At 40.1% G+C, this 15,812-nt stretch overlaps 1 protein-coding gene across 4 annotated transcripts in view; it reads right to left on the minus strand.

Moving 5' to 3' along the window:
* Nucleotides 1-2,885: 2,885 nt before the first annotated feature.
* LOC145993770 (uncharacterized) overlaps nucleotides 2,886-15,812 on the minus strand; it is a 97,277-nt gene continuing 84,350 nt past the window's right edge. For all 4 annotated transcript variants that reach the window (XM_083129546.1, XM_083129544.1, XM_083129545.1 and 1 more), the window contains exons 7-9: nucleotides 11,733-11,957; nucleotides 6,305-6,564; nucleotides 2,886-3,091 (exon numbers count right to left, since the gene is read on the minus strand). In XM_083129546.1, coding sequence (XP_082985672.1) covers nucleotides 2,966-3,091; nucleotides 6,305-6,564; nucleotides 11,733-11,957 — 611 coding nt within the window. In that variant the 3' untranslated portion in view covers nucleotides 2,886-2,965. The remainder of the gene's footprint in view (nucleotides 3,092-6,304; nucleotides 6,565-11,732; nucleotides 11,958-15,812) is intronic.

The raw sequence follows: 15,812 nt of genomic DNA on the forward strand, positions 1-15,812 counted from the left end.
TGCAATGGACAATCCATTCGAATGTGTTCTCCCAGGTTTGGATGGTGTTGTCGCCTGCCTTCGAAACGTAACCTTAACAAAAATCCTAAGTTGTCGCCTGCCTTCGAAACGTAACCTTAACAAAAATCCTAATTTTCCATCCTTGTGACTTGGATCTTCAAGATTTAGGAAGAATTCAGACCGAAGGCACACACACGTCGTTTGCAATGAGTGACCCAATCAAAAGAAACTTTTCACACCGTAGCGGCACGACAGGCTGCACAAGCCTGTGTTCGATTTGTGAAATCCTCAAGCTACACGTATAGCTTGTAGCTTCGGTGTGAAACCTGGTGGGTCAATCTCATTGTCACCTTAAAACGGCAGCTCGTGTTGACCACAGAAGAAAAATATCTTGTCAACCGGTGGGAATGTCCTTTAGTTTTATTCTATCCCCTTTTTCTGTGCTTGTTAATTAAACAGGCAACATCTTACGGTTGGTCATACATAAGAGATGTGCCATGCAGAAATTTTAGCGGAAAATGCTGACTCCACCAGGTATACCGTGCCATTGCTCTACAGCGACCAAGGAATATATAAGAATTTTACAGCGACAACAAAAGATCAAGTGAAGCCAAGGGTGACTCGGTAGCTCAGTTGGTAGAACAAAGAATGGCTCCGTATATGCCAGAGACCCTGGTTTTCGAGTCATGGTCGAGCTTGCTTTTTCCGCTAAAATTTCCACATATGCAAACATCTTCTTGCTTTCTCTTCTCGACATTCATAAAATGTTCGGCCTTCATGGCTGCCCCTTTGTGGTAGTTGCGTTAGAGTGTTTTTCCAAAACAGTTGCCTTAAAAGTCCTTTTTTAACCCACGAAACTCTCGGACTGCATACAGGAAACTTGGTCCGGTCACTAATAAATCTTCACTCAGAACTAAGATTTTCAGTCGATCTGTGCAGCTTATTTCCCTTTTCTTAAAAAAAATGATGCTCCAATGCCCATTCCTGCTGAAATATTTACTTTAGAGACCTTCGATCTCTTCCGCTCATGACCCGAAACTAGGAGCACTACACTGTCGGCAATGTCTTCAGCTTTGGACCCGAACTTGTACTAATAGTGGTAGACTTCAGCAATTTCTAGGAAAATGTGTCACTAGTCCTCTCCCCCCCCCCTGAATCTCTACATATATTGACATATAAAACTGTCAATGGATACTGACTGATCACTAATCGACTGTCACACTTACTCGTGAAGTCTTATTGAATTATTCTGTTGTACAGACCAACTGTGAAATTGAATCCGCATATTTATATCCATATTGTATTCTGGAATGTTCCGCACTCTTTTTGTAGTAATGCAACGAATCGCCCGACTCATGGCCCTACCTTCAACAGTGCTTTGTTGTGCAACTTCCAAATGCTGACAAATCTTTAAATAATGTTAAAGTTCATTGTGACAACACCGAAAGAGCAAGAAAAGTTTACATACAATATTATCAATAACAGGGTTATCCTTCAGGGTTCTAGAACATTCTCCGCCTTTCCTCGATAATTATATTTCTCCATAATTATAATCAAATATTTTATTTCACACACACAAGCCAAAAACCTCATTTTATCTAGTGTAAATTGAAAAATTTCGGAGGGGGCTCGAGCCCCCTTAGCCCCCTTCTGGATACGTGCCTGACAGAGGGCTCTGAGTTGGGTAACTTTAATTCTGGCAACCCGGTACGTGATACACAAAAATTACCGGAAAAACTGCGATCGGCTTATTTGTGTAATTCTATCTTGGTTTCAGTGCTAATCGTCTGGCCTTCCACTAAAATTGCTTTAGAAATATTAAGCTTACAAAATTTTTTGTACGAACAAAAGATCAAAGTAGCATTTATTTTCACTATAAAGGTGAATAAATTATTTCTGTTATTCGATGGTTATCAAAAATAGTTTTCTTAATGTTATTTGTGCCGTTGCATATATGTATTGTAATGCTTCCATTGTTTGTTAACTAATGTTTTACTTTTATATTTCTCTTCCTCTTCATATTTATTGATAGTGATTATTGTTTCAAATCAATTGTTATGAGAAAAATAGCTGTAGTTGTATAGCCAACAATAATAAACAACCAGTGGCGTCGCGTGCTGTTCACATACGAGTGTTCACACTAATGTCTTTGTACTGAATGCAGATTTACTCCTCTCCCTTGTAACTTCATATTCAATTGAAAAGGTGAGACTAACAGTTCAATTTATTTTCAACAATTTTCCCCCAAATTCACGCTATATTTGAAGTAATATAAGAAGGACCTAGGGGAAATTGTCCCTCTCTCCCTTAAAATCCACCAGGTTTAGCGAATTCTCAGTAAAGTTTGCAACTATGTAGCGCAGACCTTTTCAAGTCCCCCTAGACATGCGTTGTATATGCTGCACTCTGGTGCCGTAAGAAGTATTACCGCTTGCATCAGTGTTCGTGAACATCTTCGGGATATAGTGGCCAACAGCCTCTTAGCTGTCAGCTCTATGCAACACGCAGCAATTGTGGTCAACGCCCTCCGTGGAACACCGTGGGAGTCAGTGTTACCAACTATCTAGAAAAGTTATCGGACGTAAAAGAAGTCGTGTCAGAGTAAATTGTGTGTAAATACTCGTGCAACAAACATAGTATTTCTTCGAATAAATATACGTATGCGTGTGTGTGTGTGAGAGAGAGAGAGCATTTAATATGTACCCATGCGAACATTGTCATGCGACGCACCTGTAAACAACTAAATTAACCAGTCACACGATGTTAATCTCTCTCGAAATTTGCACTTAAGTACACCTAGCAGTGCTAACGGTTTTTAAAAACAAAGATAGTAAGTTGATTTTATGTAGACATAACTGAAGAAAACAACATATTGGTAGGTAGATATCTGTGCATAATCTATTGCGACTTATGTTAGGAAACTATTGCATAAGGAAAAGTTTGACATGTAAATGTCTCAGAATCATTATCGCTCGCAGCATTTATTACGCCGTAAGCTGGTAGGGTAGACTTTTGGTTGTATCTTTCCCAGGCAGGGAGAATGCTTGACGCCGAAAGTATAGCTGGGAGCCCAAGGCTCGTGATAATGCACCTGGAGGAAAGAAAAACAAATGACAACGGTTTAAATAATTTAAGAAAGCGGTGTCACGGGGCTGGTTGCCCGACGTGGATGATTTTCGCTGACAGTTAGTTCCTTCTGTCGTGTGCTCTTTTGTGGGAAGCAGATAGCGTTATACTTTTTGCCACAGCGCTTGAAGTGGAGATTAGCTGAAGCAGTGGCGTTACCAGGATTTTCGAAAGGGAAGGGGCTACGTATACTATTTTTTGGTAGCTGGTTCTCATTTTGAAATTTCTCCATCACTTTGACAAAGGAGGCCGGGGGGGGGGGGGGGTTGACTCGATGTATCGGTATCGTTGGATACCAGTGGCATCGGTATTGAAAAGTATCGGTGGGAATTCATCAACCGATATTAGCTGATACTTTTCCGCCATTTTGATATTTTACGGATTCCGCAAAATTGTCGGGCAACATTTTCGAGGATTCAAATTATCCTTGAAATTATGCAAAATTCAATTTTTTTCTTTACCTTGCACCAATTTTGCACGAAAAGCAGCATTTCTTGATTACATAATATCTATTTTAATATTATGAGGTAATTCTTGAATATTCTGTAGCTAATTTCTTCGTAAATTCATGCATCTAATGGAGAAGAATATTTACTCACAAATATAGATTAAATATTTTGAACAAATTTTAATTAGGTGTAAGTTTCAAGTATCGGTATCTCGTAGCGATATCGGTGGGAATCGGTAAGAGTTTCGGCATCAGTATAATAATCTCTCGTTTATTGCAAGATTGCAAGGTAAAGACAAATCCATAACCAATTGGAGCAGTTTACTACGTCATTATTACAACCCATCATGGAAGTACAGCGCCACATTTCAACCTGGTGGCGGAAAATTGAACTACTTTTTTTCTATATCGCCATACTCTTCCCCATAGTCTGCATAGTGGATTCACCAAATTTCAGAGTTCTACGATGCCTCAAAGAGGCTACAGAGAGGGCTCTGAGTTGGGTAACTTTAATTCTGGCCACCCGGCAATTTACATTATTGTAATTGACTGCCGGTGTAGAAGGGCTATTCAGCACTAAATCGTTGATTGATTTGCTTTATTTTACTTCGTTACTTTGGGCTAATTTGAGAAGATGGCGATAAGTGATCATATGATGAATGGACCCTCACAAACATCCATGCCAAGACCGGGATTCGAATCCGGGATCCCTGACGTCGTAGCGCGATGTGCTAACCACTCCGGCAGCACTGAATAGGGTGAAGACAAAATTAAGAAATAGGAAGGGTCAAGATACGCTTCAAGCTTCAATGAACGCGTCAACCTGCGGGCAAGGAACCCACAGATAGTTTCATTCATGATTTCATCCACAGATTCGCATATATTGTAAAAAAGCCTCGATCCATTAGTTTGTTCAAAATGTAAGGTATTACATGCTATAATATTACTTTATTGATTCTCATAATCTCATTCTTAAAATGACGGTTAATTAGACCTAATTTAATTACACGTTAGAGGTAATGGGAAATATTAGTATTATATTTTGACGCCTATGTCCCCTCCCCTTTCCTCGGAGAAAAGTGGCTGTATTGAACACCGGGTGCTTAGTAAAAAGTTTGCTAGCTTGGGGGTACCGTCCCCTGCATCTCCCCCTCATTTCTCGCTTCGAGCACTGATCTATTAAGGTCTTGCTATAAATATGTGGTGGTCTTAGAGAGTGTTACAAGCATGTGAATAAGACCTGTCCTCCCGTTTCGCCTTATTGCGTTTTCACCTGCCCCAATAGAATTTCGCGTGATTTATGTGACACGAACTTTCTAAGGCGAAACGGGACATCCCATTTCGCTTTACACACAAAAAAAATTCCCACCTGGGAATATTATCGACTTGAAGGGTAATTCATAATGGGAGCGCAGAGGTTGTGATGTTGCTTAACTTGGCTCCCATTGTCCTGTCGGTTAGGTTAGGTTAGGTTAGGTTAGGTTAATAATACATTAATAATAATGACCCTTCATGTTGATAATATTCCCTGGTGGGAATTTTTTTTGTGTAAGGCGAAACAGGATAAGGCGAAATGGGATATTCCGTTTCGCCTTAGAAAGTTAATGTCACATAAATCACGCGAAATTCTATTGGGGGGGGGGGGTAAAAAGGCAATAAGGCGAAACGGGCCGTAATCGAATAAGATGCCATTGCAATTTATAATTGCAGGTAAAATCGGGAAAAAATAGAATCGTATGCTTTTACAAAATTCTTAATCCGTAATTTAAATTTTTGACTAACAATCTGAACTTTAGAATAAAATTATTTTGATTATAAATTTTAAAAGTGTCATGGAGCTTTCATTGATTGATTGATTTCGTGTTTTAAGTCCACTTTATGCACAGTAAGGTTAATCGGGACTGGACCTACAGTTTAAAGTGGGATCCGAACCACTATGGCCTCCACCGGGAATCGAACCCGGGACCCCTTGATTACAAGGCGACGGCGCTATCGGGGAGGCCTTATGGAGTTTTCAGAAGCGACAAACTGTAGGCGATACGCGACAGGCAACATGGGAAACGGGGATTTCACACCGAAGCGACATATGAAACGTGACATATATTGCTTGAGGATTTCACCAATTGAACGCTGGCTTGTGAGGTCTACCATGCCGCTACGGTGTGAAAAGTTGCTGTTGATTGAGTCATTCCCAAGTGACATGTGTCGCGTGTCGATCCGGTCTGAAATTGCCCTTCGGCAAAACATTCACCGCGCATACGCGATGAACAGACCAAGGCGACACGATGCACGGTATTGGGAAAACAGACCAGGCCGAGCGAAACGTGCAGCTTGTCGTGTCGCTTCTGTTTGAAAGTTGCATATATTTCTGAAGGTTCGTTTCCAAGAGTTACGTGTCTTTTGTCGCGTGTCGCTTCGGTCTGAAAGCTTCCTTAGTTTATACTCTGTCTCGGTTATATCTGGAGCAAGCGAACGAAAACAAGTCTCTGCGCAGGTAGTGACGCGAGACGGCTTCGACAATGAACACGTGAAAGGGAACGGGATTGTGTGGAGAGAGGAAAGCGACTGCAGTTACCAGCCTTAGCAGCAGCGTGTACTGCTTCGCTCTGCCGACTCGATTTCTCCCCCTTTTCTGCCGCTATGCGCGTCCTTGCTCCACAGATTCCGGGGACAGAGTATATCAATTTCGTAAAGTAGGAGTGTAATATAGTAGTACTTCTGTAAACTTACATCAGTTACGTCGTAAGTCACCATAGTTGGCTTCTTGGATTTGTCGGCCGGAGGTTCGGTTCTTGCCATCATGGTGTATTTTGGCGCCTTTTCTTTGTACAAATTAGGGCTGCCAACTTCGTAGTGTCCGGGACCAGGGAAGAACCTTCTGCTGTCCGGAATAGGCCTGTACTTCTCCCCTATGAAGTAAGATGGCGCCTGAATCTTGTCACCTTCTTTACTGCAACCAATAAGCGAGGGAAGAAGATACTCGTCCGGTCCTTGGGGGAACAAAAGCAAATAAATAATTTAAATTAAACTGTTTACAATAAAGATTCTTATTGACGACACTTTCTTCATTTATTTCTTAACAAATTCGGCAATAAATACATAAGTCTGATTGCAAGACACTCAAATCATTACAATCATAAGCAGATTTGGGTAAGGGATGTACTTTTTCGGCAAATTTCGCGTTAACGAAATGTATATCAGTAACTGTGTTGACTGTAGCATGTTACTCTTTTTACAGAAAATATCATTATTTACGTTACCTTACCTCAGAGGCGTCTCCTGAACGCATGCGGAGCATGCTGCGCATGCGTCAATTGTGGGAAAAGGGACAGCTTGCTCTGCGACGACATTAGTGAGCATTTCTACATTCTAATTTCTTCGTATAGGACAAGTATTTATTTTACACGAGAGCGCTCAACTAAGATTATATTACATTTCTTGGATCTGAAGTGACGCATGCGTCAATTGTGGGAAAAGAATTATTACTTTCTTTCACTTCAGAAAATTGAGAAGAAAATTGACTTTTTCTCCCATCTTTTTACAGGGGCGAAAAACCGTGTTTTTTCCTAGAAAGCAACAGGATCCTCAAAGTCAAAATTTGTTTTAGTTCCACTTTTTGCTCACACAGGCTAATCGGGGCTGGACCGAAACAACTCTAGTTAAGTAACTATGAAAGTTTTCAGGAACAATGTTGAATTCAAAAACCACTAATTCAGAACTTCCTAACTAAACTTATTTGTAGTTATTTGTATTTCACATACTCTAAAAATTACCGCCTGACCTCACTAGGAAAGCAGTTATGAAATGTAATAGAGGGTTCGTTCGTAGCCTATACGTGTATGTACAAAATAAACGTAGTTACTTAGGGGTACAGAAACGAGTACAATATTTACAGGTAAAGGTAAAGTTAATGTTCTCTGTGCATATAACACCGTGTCATGAAGGCACATCTAGAGAATTTTCGATGTCGGCTATCTTGGAGGTGATGTGATCAGCACCGCGCTGCGGCCGCCATTACCCCCCATACCATTTGATTTGAGTCTGGGTGGGCTCTAGAGCCGTTTTATGCTGAGACAAAGCGGGAAAAATTCCGACCTTAGATCATCCAACTCAGATTTCCCGCGTGGCAGTCAGACTAGAATCAAATCAGTCTAGAATTTTACGAAAAATGCCGGGGTGAAGGTTTCTTTAACCTATCTTTAATCAGGAAAAAGTTATGACTGCGTGATTGTAACAAATGTATCATTTTCCAGGTGTGAGAAAACAGTGTCATATACATATATAATTCGCATTACCCCCTTCCTATTTAAAAAAAAATGAGCTGGGCGTGGGTGTAGGTAGAGGGGGCCTTTGGTAATATTTTGCGGGGGGGCCCAAGGGTTGTAGATCCGGCACTGGCCCTGAACCTGATCGTTGACGATTGGGTGCTTAGCTAAGGGACACCCTTTGCATCCCCTCTTGCCTGTGATATCATCAGAACGACTTCAGGGATGTTAGAGCCGATACGACAGATCAGGGGTGCCCACAGGGGGGATTATGGCGCAGGTTGCGCCATCTAGAGTTTTGGGGGGGGGGATTTTTTACCTTCAAATAATATAAAATTCAATATTTATATATTTTCCTAAATACATATAAAAATTGTACACTTTAAATGCACCATATTTAATCCATTAGATGAAGAAAAGAAAGTGTTCAAGGGTATTATCGAATCGGTGGGGGTGGGGGGAGAGAAATATCCAACTCTTACATATCAGGCTTTAATTGAAACGTGGGTTCTGGGAGGGGGGGGGTCTGAATTAAACGTTCGAGGGACAGTATACAATTATAGGTCTTAGATTATGACGGGTATTTTAGTTAGAGGGGATTGAGCGTTAAATTGACGTGGGGTATCCAATTCTTGTGTATTACTATTGTCTTATACTTATACTTATGGTGTGGAGACTGATAATTATTATTTTGGAGTAGCCAATATCCACTCTTCATTATCAACAGTAAGTCTAAAATTGGCATGGAAATTTTTGTGGGAGGTTTGAGTATTAAATTTAAAGGGGGAGATAGGAAGCTCTTGATAAAGTGTTAAATCTTAGATTGTCAAGGAATTTCTGTAGTGGAGAGAGAGAAGTTTGGAGTTAAATTTTGAAGATGTTTTTGATCCGGAACGTGCCAAAAGAGAAGCTGAGAAAGACTAAATATCTCGGGACCCTAAGTCAGTATTGACACCCCCATTCATTAAATTAATATTCTTGAAAGCCTGCAAAGAAATGGATGTAAACATTTTCTTGATCGCTTCGCTCACAATAATGCGTTGCGTGAGTACGTGTTTGGTGCCTTACTTAAGTGAATGTGAAGTTTTATACTATAACTGCATTACAAGACATAATTGATATTCTCGATGTTAATTAATAACATCACTTCTTAAGATATAATGCTTTGGTTAGTATACTGCTTAATTTAAACCAGGTGCATCATTTGGAACAAAAATATATCGAATCCGCATTTCTAATTTCATGTCACAGAAAAAAATTACTTAAACAAGTTACATTTGCACTGAAGATAAAATCCACTTAATTATTGTTATGAGTTACTAAAATATATTTACCCCAAGAAAACGTGGCCGAGGAAGGGGGGAGTTCTTTGAAAGAAAAACCGTATTATGTTATTGCCCTGAGCTTAAGAATTTCTAGCTAGGGTGATGTAATTTCTCGGGAAACACAATCGGTCATGCGGCTGGAGCATGTTAGGTTTGCGAGGGTTGAATTTATTATCTTTATCTTAAGTTGTGGAACAATTTGAGTAAAATACTCAAATTGTGAGTTTTATAAACTCACTCAAAAACACTATTTATATGCATATTTACATAATTTAATTAATTACATTTAACCAATCAATGTGCTAGCTTTAAGTTTTTTTCGAAAATCGAACAATAAAAAATATGGACAGTTTAACATGGCATGTCATTCAAATAAACATAATTTATTATGTATTCAACAAAAACATTTTGTGGGGATTATGATGAACGATTTTAGGGGCGGTCTTGAGTGATGTGAACCCCTGTTTATGGAGGAGAGGCAGATCAAGTGTGTTCAGTAAAGCTGAGAGAAAAGTTACAATCGGTTAACACGCTGTCGTAATTAAATACTCTGTGGGGATTACGATGAGGTTTGAGGGCACGAATGAGATGATCTTTGGGATGGGGGAGACGCATGACATGATTTTTTAGGGGATTGCGCCGTTGGCCTTGGGAGGGATGGCATAGGCGAGGCGTCCGGTCATCGGGATATGCGGCGATGACCAAGCAAAATAATAAAAATATTGCATTTTATATGTTTTAGAGAAGCAGTAAAAATAATGTCAGAATACTCGCATATTTGTGCGAAATAAGCCAAGCGACAGCATGAAACAGCTCGAAATACGCAAGAGATTCGCCGTCTGCACTATCTTTCGGACCGGTGTATATGGTCACGTGGTGCGTGCTAACTAATCAAATGACCGTTTAAAGCAGCAGACAGGCATTTGTTGAATCTTCTGAACTTGAACACCGCTCTCCATCTAGTTGGTTGAACGTCATTTCCTTGCACCACCCTGATACTGGATACACCTGCACTGCACCGAGTGTCAAAAAGTTCAGCCAACTAGACGGGGCTATAGGTGTTCGTCGGCCCAGCTCATCGCAGAATGGTGCTAATCTCTCTGGTCTCTGCCGGTGCCGAGAACAGCCGAACGCTTCCGAACAGGCAGACAGGTCCAACGACCTATACTTTTCTCCACTCTTGAAGGTATGGGTCATAACAGGCCCTTTTTTCAGCCCCCATCCCCATCTTTACAGCCACGGCAGGGTTTGTCTGGAGTCATCAAGATTCTTCCGAGTGTCCAGTGGCGTGCTCAAGGAGGGGTGGTGAGGATCATAATTCTGCTTAGGCTCAATATTCTTTGAAAAAAAAAGAAGACGAAGAAAGAAAAGGCAGCAAAAGATGACAAAATGAGGACTTCAGGAATGACTATTAAAAAGTACACGTAAACCCCCCCGCCCTTGGAAAATCCTGGGCACACCACTCGAATGTCTGCTATTTCCACTTGTTAAGAGGAAAATCACACATTGAACGATATGAATATTACTTCTCGTTATCAAAACAACAATTGACGGCGAACCATAAAGGTTCTTCTTACCTTTAAACGCGACAATTGAGGTGTTTGCATTTCAGTTTCCATCATATTTAATAATTCTCGTCGTATGGGATAGAATTATGTCTTTTGTAGTCGTAAGGTGTGTGGTATGAGGTTTTACATTGAATTGGCAGTGACCTTGGCGTTTATAGCAGAGAAATATTGTGCTCCCCCCCCTCTCCGTTCAAAGATCGACCCTGACGTTTGACAAATCTTGCGATGACTACGTAAAAATGTCACGCTTCGCCACTGAGGGATGGGCACCCCTGCGATAGAGCTTCTTGCGACGCTGTCGTGCCTGCATCGACACTGGGATCCGCCATTTTCAATAATCACTGTAACGTTTTCGTCGTAGACGGGAAGCTCTGTAGTAAGGTCCATATTAAATCTACTAGCTGCATATTTCACTTGTCTTATTCTACTGTCGTAGGCAGCCCCAAATAGTTTTGGCTCATAACTTTTTAATGGTGCGTTTCCGAACCGGGCTTCCTCGTCTCATATCAGTCTCCATCCAACTGCAAGTTTGAATCAAGGTAACGGAAACACCTTGTATGCAGTGGCGTGCCCAAGGGGAGTTGTTGGGGGTTATAACCCCCCTTTGGGCCAGTATTCCTAAAGAAAGATCGTCAAAGGTAGAAAAAGATGGCGGAATGAGGGACGACTACCAGAAAAGGTGTACATAACCCCTCCCTTTCAAAAATCCTTGGCGCGCCACTGCCTGTATGTGTAAATATGTATGTATGTATGCATGTACAGGGTTAACGAAGTTAGTAATAAGGTGTGTTTTATACAGCGTATATTGATACACTTGTGGGTTGAGTTGTATCTTCTGCAAATATGCTGTATAAAGAAACATACTTACTGCTGGAGTACTACCTGTGTGTGTGAATGTGTGTGTCATTGAAGAATTTGGAAGCGGTGAACACAGAAAATGCCTTGTCCCCGAAGTCAACACATACATGTATGTCAAAGGGCATCTTTAATTGCAACCTACCTGGCCCTAAGCATTTGTCTGGCACCTCGCACTTCATCCCTATGGAGTACGCAGGAGAGCTGTAAACGGCGTTCCAGTGCTGCTCCGGTGCGTACGACGCAGGGCTGGGAATCTTTGGCTTCGGCCTCCGTCGCAAGTCTCGCCTCTTCTGCTTCTTCTCCTCCATGCATTGCTTTCGCGTCTTTCCCTGGCCACAGAAGGTGAACCCCACCTTCGAAGCCGGCCCTGCAAGACAGAAAGACATGAAACACACAGGTAAGGTTCAAGGACGTATTTAGGGGAGGTCCAGGGGGGTCCGGACCCATCCCCCGCGGAAAGATTTAGCGAGTAATAGAATAAAATGATCAAAACATACTTGTTTAGCATTTGTTACATAATCGATGGTTATTTATTTATTTCCGCTGAACTTATTGGAAGGCAAGGCTTTCAAGGCTCATACGGCTTTCAAGGACAGTTCAAAAGATTTATGCACACTACTACTCATGATAATGCTCATAAAATATTAATCAGGAACTTTACTTTTCGTCATTTGGATATAATTCCATTTATGTTATTCTATAAATATTCAATTCTTTATCTATTTGACATTAATTTCCTTGTGAGGGCAGTTGTTTTTGTACAAATCTTCACTGCACGGAAGCTAGACAATGAAAAAGTTATGTTATAGATATGTTCTTTCACCATCATTTTACCTGTTCATGTAATAATAAGAATACAATATTAATTAATTAACATATATAATTAATATTATTTTAATTTAATTTAATATAATTATTTATTATTTATTATTATTATTATTATTATTATTATTATTATTATTCAGACACTTGGTCGGACATACCAGTAATGTATTTCTACATATACGTGCCTGGTAAGGTTTTTCCCTTTGCAAGGTCAGGGTGCGAAATCATTGAAGACTGGTGGAGTATGGTGGTGGGATTGAAGAAGAGCTTAATATATACATACAAGCATATATATATATATATATATATATATATATATATATATATATATATATATGAATTATTACACGATATACATATTTATAATTTCGCGATTAGTCAAAAGTGGCAGAAAAGCCATTCATTCACATATTTATTATGTTATTACCAGACATCGGATTTTATGTTTGTAACCTATTTTTTCCTTTACAGGTATGTAAGAAAGAAGAAGTTATGTCACGTTTCATTAAAAAATGCAACAACTAAAAAACTATTTTGCTTGTTAGAACCTATTTTAGGTTTATGCGCCTAAATCAAGCTTTTTTTAGGTTTTTATATATTTTTAAAGGTTTTACAGGATTTTTATATCACACAGAGGCATTTGCTTTGTTTGGTCACGAAAAAAATCAATGACGAACTTGTTTGAAACATACTCTCTGTCGATTTCCATTCCTCCAAGTCCATGGTGATTTTTCAAAGCTCTAAACAAAGCAAAATGTCTGGTGCCACTGTTACCTGTACAATCCAAAGTGGTCTGATCTACTTTCGCGTCACTTGCACACACGTCTTACAAACTAACATTTCAGCATTGAAGTTTACATAACTAACAATGTTTTTGTTGAAATATTATTTTCAGCATCTGTACGATGATCCTCACAGACAAAATTGCCGAGTTTGACTGTGGATCACATGAGAAAAGAGTCTTCCCTAACTATACGGCGAAGAGTGGATTTTAATAGCAAATTTCCAATGGTAAGTTCTGCCATCGCCGTAGGGTTAGGCAACACACATAACGTTATGCAAGATAGTGCGTGTTTCAGGATATAGGTGTCCCATTTTTATTGCTGGCGACTATACCTAATTAGTATTTTTCAGGAATTTTGAACTATTTTAAGTTTTTTTGAACCTACTTCAGGATTTTTCGAGCCTAACTTATGATTTTTAGGACATATTTTAGGATTTTTGAAGCTATTTTAGGATTTTTAGAGCCTATTTTAGAAACCTAAAAGAACACTTTTTAGATCCTAAAAAGTCTAGTTATTACATATAAAAGTAAATTACTAAATACTTAATTGATGATGAGTTTGAACCCAGCAAGGACGTATTTAGGGGGTACAGGGGATCCGGACTCCGAAAGACTTACCAAGTACTGAAATTCAGTAATGAAAATATGCTTCTTTTTAGCATTTCTTGTGCAATAGATGGTTATTTGTTTCCGTCGAACTTATTGGCAGGCAAGGCCTCCCCGATGGCGCAGTGTTAGCGTCGTCGCCTTGTCGAGGGGTCCTGGGTTCGATACCCGGTGGAGGCACAAGTGGTTCGGATCCCACTTTAAACTGTAGGTCCAGTCCCGATTAGCCATACTGTGCATAAAGTGGAGTTAAAAGAACAAATCAATTATTGGCACTCAAGGATCATATCGGGATTCGGGATCATACAGGATTGAATTGACAGAGCCTAAGAAGAATACACTACTACTATTATAAACAAAAGTTTTCTGTATGTTTAAATTTCTCCTGAGTTTGTTGATTTTCCAATAAATATTTAATATTTATAATGTCTAATTGAAGCTGTGTATTAATGTAAACACATTACTTAAGCAAAGTAATGTAGTAAAGTATGATTTTGCAAATGTAGTACCGGTACTTATTCAAGCAAAATAGTCCTGGGCGCTATTTTTATGGAATGGAAAACTTTGATTGTGTCCCCTCCCATCCCAAAGTTAGGCTACACGTTACGTTACACCGTGGAACCTTACACTGGACGAGCGAGGGACAGGGGTGTACACCAAGCAGTATGTCACCCCCTAAAACAAGAAAAATATATTTATAATTGTTATTTTTGCCAAAATAGGGTAAAACGAGGAGAGACGCCGCACATTTTCATAACTGAATAGAAAAAAAACATCTCCGCTTTTGTGGAAATTTATCGACATGAAAACTTAACTACAGTCCTTGCACTTTAAAAAAAAAGTAATTGGCATCCATTAGGAAGAATTTAAATGGATATTTTTTCAAATTACAAAAGCATTGAATTTTGAGTGTCATGAAAAACACGAGGAGAGATGCCGCACTGACTCACTTCTGCCTCTTTAAGTTCTTCTCACGAACATTCTTTCTTCCACAGTACACACACATTGTTCCATACACAGTGCAGGTTTCGTGTATCCATTTCGAACACGTAACACACTGGATCCAGTCAGATTTGGAAGCCGTGAGGAAGTAATTCTCCAAGAATTCCACACAATTGTTGATATCTTGCTCAGATCCACTCGCTGTAGCATCTGGCGCAGGTTGCTTTGTGCCGGTTGTTTTTTTCTTTTTGTCCTGTCTTGATCCTGGAAGTTGATTGTGAGTTTTTTGGTTTCATATTTGCAAGTCTGGAAGCGGAATTGAGCACTTCGGCTGACTGTTTGAACCTTTTACCTTGGCGAGGAACTTCTGGAATGGGAATCAGCGGGCGGAGGTACTTACGAGGGCTTTCCGTGGGTGTGGAACTACAGATAGATGTTGAAGGGTTTGAATTTATTCGTGGTAATTGATTCTGGGGCACAAAAGGAGGTTGTTGACCTACTTTTGGTGTCAGTTGTGTTGCTTGCGAGGTTGTTGGTTTAACTGTGACAGGTGAGAGCAGTGACGTGCACTGAGGAGTAGCTAGTCTAGCAGAGATAGATCAATCAATCTCACATCTCGAATTATATTCAAATCACAATATTTATTGTCTTGTTAAAGCCACCACAGCTCATATGCAACACCTTCTTTTCCACGCACTTCTCGTCCATCGATGTTCTCCGCGGGCAAAGCTGGCTGGATACCCTAGCTCGCTCTTCTTCAGCCAGGCCAGTTTCCAGGTAGAAACGGCCGGCCCAAGGAAAAGGAAGATTTCTACCTCTACTTCCCTTGCCCCCACGCACCCCGCTGCAATGGTTGAAAGCCCAGGCTTTCAGGTCCCCCAGTCTATCTCCTATAGGACAGATAGGGGATTGGTTTCTCATAATTTTTTTGTAAATCCTCTAAAGAACACAGGGTAAAATTTTCTGCAGTACTTATGTTCACTGTATTTACACAACCTTTTCCACGTTGTACAATATGTGTGTATGTATAATATGGGATGTAGTTTTATTATTTATAAAATGCGA

Source organism: Lepisma saccharinum, chromosome 10 (assembly GCF_977018435.1).
Source record: "Lepisma saccharinum chromosome 10, izLepSacc3.1, whole genome shotgun sequence".
Taxonomy (NCBI): Eukaryota; Metazoa; Arthropoda; class Insecta; order Zygentoma; family Lepismatidae; genus Lepisma; species Lepisma saccharinum.